A 7,882-nucleotide genomic window follows, 5' to 3' on the forward strand; every position below is an offset into this window, starting at 1 on the left:
TAATTTATAATATTCTATACATTTTGAAAAGTATATTATATAGTATAATTTATATTATTTTTATTAAACAAATATTATTTTATTATTTAAATGAATTATAAATGCAAACAATTAATAATTTACAGATTAACCAAAAATACATTTACCAAATATTGAACATAAAATTTTATTATATTATATAAGTTTTATTTAATGAAAAGAATAATATTATTGACAGGACTGACATCACTCCCTAAACCACGACTACATCGATAATACAAACATTGTTTTTATGCGTATAAACATTGATAATGTTTAAGAAGATTACATAAAATTGTTTGCGTTTAAAATTGTTTTCATCAAAAAATTAATATAAAAAATTAATAATGTATTTATTTTATCTGTCACGTATACCAATATATTTTTATCAATTTACTGCTTTTATTATAAAACTAGTAAAATATTTAAAATGCTATATAATTATAATACTATATCTTAAATTTTTTGATTTTGATATTATTTTTGAAATGTGCTCAATATAAATTATAATTCACATATGTAGCAAATATTAATGTATTATTGAAAAAAACAATATCTACATTTATTTTAATACATAAAAAATTTAAACAGATAAGTACAATAAAAATTTATAGATATAGAAAAGCTCTAACCATTGTTTTAGGGCAAATATGGCATTATCTTTGAAAAATAAAAATTATATATAAGATTACAATATTTTATTGAATATAACAATGCAGTTAAATCTAGTATAACTTTGAATAGCATTTACAGAATATTGTGTGAGTTTTATTGTTTTTTGTATTTATATTATTACACAGTATTTTCTATTATTTGTTTCCCATAAATTCTAGACTATATTGTGTTTATATAAAATATTGAAATGCATTAAACTTTACAAATACAATGTTTTAATCTGATAGCTAAATAAAAATTGTTATTATCTAAATATTGTTGTTAAATATTATTTAATATACCAATAATTAATCTAAATATAAATAATACTTAGTAAATATATTAGATTAATTTTTTAATTTTAATAATTTATAATTAAGTAACTTTATTTTTTAAAAAACTAATATAATTTTTATAAAAATGTTATTTGTGTCACATGTAATAGGAATATCATTTTTTATATAAAAAAAATAATTCTTATTATTATTAGATCTAGTATTTCATATTAGTTTTATGCAATATTTTCTGGAATGTTGTTATTATACAAATTAAATAGTATTTATTGACAAAATATAAGCCTCGGGTCATAAACAATATCATTTGATCACAATTTTGCTCAAATACTACAATACTGTATATAAATATAACATCTTTCACTTTTACATCTTATTTCTCACTTTAATCATAACATATCTATTGTACATAACTAAGCAAAATAACATTACACTCATAACAACTAACACTACGACAACAAACTTATTATTTAATACAAGAATTTCGACATTCCTTGTGTTATAACAATTCGCTCGAAATTACATTCAATTTATTTTAATAAAAAAAATGTCTTAAGAATTTCGGTCGTGTTTTCAAAGAATATTCTTTTAGTTTTTTTAATTTAATTTGTATTTGAATTAAATTCTTTGGCATTCATTCCACTGCTTTATATACAAAATGTTTATTTATTTTTCTCACAATATTTATTAGTTTTAGTAATGTTTCTAAACATTTTTATTTATTTATAAAACAAACTACTAAACTGTTTAAAAATTATTTATATTAAGCATACATTACTCTGAAAAATAAATTTAATATATTAGTCTATTTACTAAAGATATAATTTATTGATAAATAAATAAAAAAAAATAAGTTTATTTAAACAAACATATATTTGTTATTATATTTTATATTGAACTTAAATAAACAAAATATAATAAATACTTTAGGCTTTTTTAAAAATATAATTTACAAATACATAATTTATATATGAATTATTATATGAAAATATATGTAATATATGAAATATGAAGTATACTGTAAATTGTAAATATGCTTAAATTTCATTTCTATATGTAAAATATTATTTAATTAAATATTTTTTAATTATTATATTATAAAATCAATATACTTACAGGAATTTTTAATTAAGTAGTATTGTAGCAATTAATGTTAAAAGTTGATAATATTCACATAATTTCTTCAATTTATTAAATATTAAATTAAACTTTTAATTTTTATATTGTTTATAACTTATGATATAAATACACATATTATGTATCATAATTTTAGTTCAATTTACTTATCTAATTTTAAAAAATAAATATTTTATTACAAGTTTTATTTATTAATTTTATAAACAGTTCATACATTTAATAAAAATGATTTATTAAGATAAGAAATACTAATTTAGAAATATTGTTAAGTGAATACAAAGTTTATGACTTTTTCAGATAATCATTACAAATATAAGCTTATATTAAATCTAAGATTTGATGCCAAATATGAAGCCAAACGCCAAAGACAACTGTTTGTCATATTTATTGAAATGTAAAGTAATAGTAAACTGTTATATATCTTATGGTTGTCATCGTATATGTCTGTCCAATGCTGGCAAAGAACTGTTCACTTGTTTTGAGTGTCTGTTACTGCTATGCAATAGTCGTCTCAAATCAGATGTTGGCGCGTATGGTGTATACGTCTGGATAATAGAGCAAAGCCTTCAATGGATGTGCTTTAAAATGTACGGCCTTTGCGCTCATTTGGAAGCAGAGGAGAAAACCTCTTTCTCTCTCTCATCTAAAGATTTGTTATGTTTAGGTGAATAAGCTATGGGAGGGATGAATGTATGTATAAACGTGGAAAGGGATGCTGTGATGTATCGATTGATCGGCATCTATGGCAACCAGAAAATTAGTGGCACTCATACATACTATGTATTACATAGTGCGCTGCCGTTTATATCTTATACTACTAAATGATACTTCAATGTAAACTATTGAATCGTTTGTAAGCATAACATATGAAAAATAATATTCTGAATATAATATACAGTAGAGTACTTGAAATAAATTGAATAGAAAAAAGATATAAATTTTGAGACTATTTCTAAATTTTAAACTATTGTCACATTCATACCAGACATAACAGTTTATTTTATATAACATTTAAATCAATTTTATTAGTTATCAACTCTACTAAAAATAATAATCAAATAACTAATATGTTTTTTTATTTCACACTTCATTTACTGGTACATACTATTTAATGGTTGTCAAAAATGTTAATATTATAAATTGACAAATACTGTATATAATGTATTTACTTCACATTTTATACGTACTTTTTCATAGATTACATTAAACTAAAGATAGAAATATATTTACCGGTAAATAAAAATACCAATAATCAGATAAAAGTTAGTTTTTAAAACATTTTATTTCAATTTATAAATATAATAATTTTATGTAAATAACATGAATATGATATAAAAATGATAACTTATCTAAAAATTTATAAACAAATACCGGTAATTAATAAATGAATTAGTTATCCCTTTCGAGGAATTCATCCCATTGTTTGATACGTTTTTCCGCTTCTTCTTCTGTTTCTTCAATCTTATATCTAGTCTTTCCGTCCCAATGGCAAGCAGTAAGTCGTCGACCGGCAAAAAACCGGCCATTCATTAGTTGGACGCATTGTTCGGCGCCTTCAAACTCATTAAAGACAATGGCGGCAACACCTTCGGGATGACAATCATAAATATCAACTCTTTTAACAGATCCACACTTTTCTGTGCATTCATCTCTCAAATCACTTCTGTATTCAAGTATTAGTTTGGGTTCTTCGAGAAACTCTTTCGGATCAAACATATTCTTAATAATAACTGTTTTCTCACTTTTTGGTCGCTCAACGGTTATCTTCTCTGGTCTCCAATCAAGAAGTCTGTAATTTATAAAACAATTTCATTCAGATTTCAAATAAAAAACAAAATTATTACAAATTCAACGACTTATCGATTGAAACATACCTTTCGATCTTCTTTTTCTCCTTTTGTTTGTCTTTTTTCTTTCTTTTTTGTTTCAGTGATGGATTGTAATCTCCTTTGAGTGAAAACTTCGCTCTTTCCACATGTAATGTCTTGTCTTTGAAGACATATTCATCAAGAATGCTGAGCGCCAATGGAATCGACTCGATCTTCAGGTACGTACACAAGCCGTCGCCCTTCAGTTGTCCGTTTGAATCCTTATATAACTTAATCTTAAACTGATTCATGTCATCCTTTTCAATATATCCACATTTCTTCATTAATTCGACAAATTCTTCTTCAGTCGTATCCAATGGAAGATTACTGACATAGACTTTGGTGTTGTGTTCATCGTCGACATCAAACCATTCTTGTTTCTCTTCTTCTTCTTTACGTTTGTTCAACAATTTCGATACAAAAGGCTTCTTATTGTCCGTTATTTTATTGATACCATTGTTGGTCACATTAGCCGATAAATCATAATCATTGGAGTTGTTTGATGTTTGTTGTGGTTGATTGTTATCTGAGGTCACAGTCAGGTTGTGTCCACTAAAACCCGGTTCTTCACTAATTTGTGAATTGTCAGTAAAATTGCCGTAAGAAGACTGGTATTTAGCGATGAAGTCGTCGTCAATCTTCGGGAACCAGGCTTTCAACGGCTCGTTCCACTCATATTCGGTGCCATCTTTCGGATCAATGCGTGTCTTCACTTGACTTTTGGCCACATTTTCAGCCTTTTCTTGTGCCAACTGATACTCAAAGTCATCATCCATTGTATTGATGATAGTCTTCAGTTAAGACGAAAATCAAACGCAAAGCAAATTCAAAACAAATGGCAAACAATTGACACATAAATAACGTCTAAAATATAATTTATTTCAATTTAATAAACTAATCAATTAATACATTATCTCATATGGAATATATGTTATCATCTGTGGTAATGTCACTCATTTGATCCCATTTTGTTAATATATTACTTAAGAATTTTAATTATGAGATAATTTGTTACAATAAATGTTAACATAATTAACACTAAAATATCTACAAATATTGGTCTCATTTAGTATTAGCGGTGGCACTGGTCTTGACTTCAATGCGCTTAATAGTCGCCAAATCGCGCATTGGATCAGATTTGAGGTCATTCTTCAGCGATCGTCTCACTTGTCGGGCGGCAATTGAACTGAACCGCAGATATCTGTCGGACGAAATCAATTAGTTTTTGACATTTCATGGCATATGTTGTCATTACTTACGTAATACCCGCTGAACGCCAATAAGTCATGTCTTAAATGCGCTGATAATTGGATCAAATGATCACAAAATAAAAGAAATTAATTAATAAATGAATCAATCGTTTAATGATTTCAATGATAATGTCGTTTACATTCACATACACAGCGCTAATCACAAACAACGTGACAAATATTTGTGTGTTATTTGAGTCCCCGATTGACAGTCATTAACATACAAATGCTTTGGTCTTAAAACGGATTCATATTTTACACGTTTTTCACGAGTAGTCCACGCATTGACTCATTTTTATTCATTCAATAAATAAGTGAATAATAAGATTATGTGGAAAAAACTTGTAGTGAAAAAAGCATTAAATTGTATGCAATGTTGACTACAATAGACATAACAAAAGTGTACTTTCAGTCACATGTTTTGCATTGAATTTTCTAATCGTTTCGAGAAAACTATTGATAACTTTGAAGACAATTGTGAAGACATTTGTATTATTACTTCAAGTGTTTTGTCATTTCATTCCTCCTCTTTGTTGATCACATTGACTGCCAAACCAACGACTGTTTGTAACTGACATCATGTCTTCAAATGAAGAAAAATTTGATGGCATTCTGCTATCGATGGCCAGAGAACATGAGGGCGGCGTTCAAGAGGTTTGTTATGTTTAACATTACAATCAATGCTAACGATTGTCTCATCTAATGATGTCTCGATTGTTGACCACAAATGTCATGTCTTTTACTCATTATTACAGCTTTTGGACACATTCTTCAGCTTTTTGTGTCGAAAAACAGACTATTATTCGGGACCAATGAGAGAAGTGGCAGAGAAATTGGTTTTAGAAAAGTTCAGAAAATATGCAGAAATTGCCGACAAAGTGATCGCTGAAAAAAATAAAGAGAAAGAAGAGGCAGAAAACAAACGACGACAACGTTTGGAACAAAAGAAACGTCAAGAAGAAGAATTGTTGGCCGCAAATGCAAAACCAAAGATTGTTGAACTAACAGATGAAGAGGCAGATAGTCTGCAAAAGAAGTTGAACAACGATAAGAATGATGTCAACGGCTCTGATGGAGTTAAAGGCGATAATGAGAGAGAAAATAAAGACAATGAATCCAAAGGTGACGACGAAGATGAAGATGAAGCCGACAAAAATAAACTGAAGCCTAACGCTGGCAATGGCTGTGATTTGGAGAACTATTCGTGGACTCAGACTCTGTCCGAAATCGATGTCCGTTTGCCGCTTAAAGTGGCCTTTAAAGTGAAAGCACGAGATATTGTGGTCGAGTATAAGAAACGACACCTTAAAGTGGGACTCAAAGGACATACGCCTATCATAGACGGAGAACTTTATAATGAAATTAAAATTGAAGACTGTATTTGGGTATTACAAGAAATGAATACAATTGTCATTACATTACAGAAAGTACACCAAATGGAGTGGTGGTCTAAATTGGTGACAACCGATCCCGATATGAACACTAAAAAAGTGAATCCCGAAGCCTCTAAATTAGGAGATTTGGACGGAGAAACCAGATCTATGGTCGAGAAGATGATGTACGACCAAAGACAGAAAGAATTGGGTTTACCTACGAGTGAGGACCAGAAGAAACAGGATCTCCTCAAGAAGTATACATTTATTTGTAATTTAATTGTTAATTATGTTGTAATTGTTTGAATATCTGTACAATAGGTTTATGGAACAACACCCGGAAATGGATTTTACTAATTGTAAATTCAACTAATCATTTAAAATAAACTTTATTAACAATTTATAATCAAATTATGATTTAATATATCAATTATTATAATTATTTTATTAAATACTTGTCATATTTTGTCTAATATTTTTAATACAGTATTTTATTTGTTTCTTTAATCTTTAAACTATATTCAAGTTATAAAGTATTGCATATTTTTAGATTTATGATTTTGTTATTTATTTCTAATCTATGGATATTATCTATATTTTTTATTACTCTTACCCTAAAATCGTGTTTTCTCTCCCATATGGAAATGTCTAAGTCATGGGAAATAATGCGAGTTTTGTACCATAATATGAAAAATATAGTTTTTTACTTTGAATAATAATTTGCCTGTTTTTATATATGTTCAAGATATGTTTCATATATATTGCCACCCCTTGTATTTGGACGTCTCTAGTTGTTCCAAACCCTTTGAATATGCTATGTATTTACCGATTTATAATATGTAAAAATACTGTAAATGTATACAAATGTCATTTATTGTTAGACACTGTTATAATTAATTAATTACCGGTAATATCTAAATATATCTGTTTTAATAGATTACTGTTAATTATCTGTAATTACAATTCCTTATTTCCCCAATTTTGCTTTTCCCTACAGACTTAATTTAGCAGAGGTGGTAAAAAATGCGAGTTTTTTATCGCATGAAATTGATATTTTTCATTTTTTTTAAAATTCCATATGGGGAAAAACACGATTTTACGGTAATTAATACCACTGGTAGTGAAAATGTTGTCTTAATTGTCGACCACACGTACACAATATAATCTATAAAAAGTAATAGTATATTATTTTATGTAGTTATAATTTTTACGCAAATACTGTAGGTTTAAATACGAAATTAGTGTTAATAATTTAATAATAATTTAATAATAATTTAATAATAATTTAA

The 7,882-nt window shown here is 27.0% G+C and overlaps 3 protein-coding genes across 3 annotated transcripts in view; 1 reads left to right on the top strand and 2 right to left on the bottom strand.

The window, feature by feature from the left end:
• LOC128961827 (beta-1,4-galactosyltransferase 1-like) overlaps window positions 1–2,145 on the bottom strand; it is a 31,673-nt gene extending 29,528 nt beyond the window's left edge. Inside the window, exon 1 of the mRNA XM_054308114.1 lies at window positions 2,082–2,145. The gene's annotated coding sequence lies outside the window, so the exon portion shown is untranslated. The remainder of the gene's footprint in view (window positions 1–2,081) is intronic.
• Window positions 2,146–3,475: 1,330 nt separating this feature from the next.
• Window positions 3,476–4,830, bottom strand: LOC128961832 (HIV Tat-specific factor 1 homolog). The gene is made up of 2 exons (XM_054308122.1): window positions 3,977–4,830; window positions 3,476–3,891 (listed from the first exon to the last, which is right to left on the bottom strand). The coding sequence occupies exons 1-2, from the start codon at window positions 4,744–4,746 to the stop codon at window positions 3,492–3,494; spliced, it is 1,170 nt and encodes a 389-aa protein (XP_054164097.1). The 5' UTR covers window positions 4,747–4,830; the 3' UTR covers window positions 3,476–3,491.
• Window positions 4,831–5,526: 696 nt separating this feature from the next.
• On the top strand, window positions 5,527–7,044 carry LOC128961833 (nuclear migration protein nudC-like). The gene is made up of 3 exons (XM_054308123.1): window positions 5,527–5,874; window positions 5,976–6,850; window positions 6,915–7,044. The coding sequence occupies exons 1-3, from the start codon at window positions 5,800–5,802 to the stop codon at window positions 6,964–6,966; spliced, it is 1,002 nt and encodes a 333-aa protein (XP_054164098.1). The 5' UTR covers window positions 5,527–5,799; the 3' UTR covers window positions 6,967–7,044.
• The last annotated feature ends 838 nt before the right edge of the window (window positions 7,045–7,882 follow it).

This window comes from Oppia nitens, unplaced genomic scaffold (genome assembly GCF_028296485.1).
Source record: "Oppia nitens isolate AA-2021 unplaced genomic scaffold, nextdenovo-longstitch-racon4-pilon3 scaffold5_pilon_pilon_pilon, whole genome shotgun sequence".
Classification (NCBI taxonomy): Eukaryota; Metazoa; Arthropoda; class Arachnida; order Sarcoptiformes; family Oppiidae; genus Oppia; species Oppia nitens.

Bases quoted from the DNA above. Each gene is read 5' to 3' on its own strand.
- LOC128961832 (XM_054308122.1), bottom strand. From the start codon at position 4,746: ATGGATGATGACTTTGAGTATCAGTTGGCACAAGAAAAGGCTGAAAAT. The intron at 3,892-3,976 runs GTATGTTTCAAT...TATAAATTACAG, and splicing joins GAGAAAAAGAAGATCGAAAG to ACTTCTTGATTGGAGACCAG.
- LOC128961833 (XM_054308123.1), top strand. From the start codon at position 5,800: ATGTCTTCAAATGAAGAAAAATTTGATGGCATTCTGCTATCGATGGCC. The intron at 5,875-5,975 runs GTTTGTTATGTT...TCATTATTACAG, and splicing joins ATGAGGGCGGCGTTCAAGAG to CTTTTGGACACATTCTTCAG. The intron at 6,851-6,914 runs GTATACATTTAT...TCTGTACAATAG, and splicing joins AAACAGGATCTCCTCAAGAA to GTTTATGGAACAACACCCGG.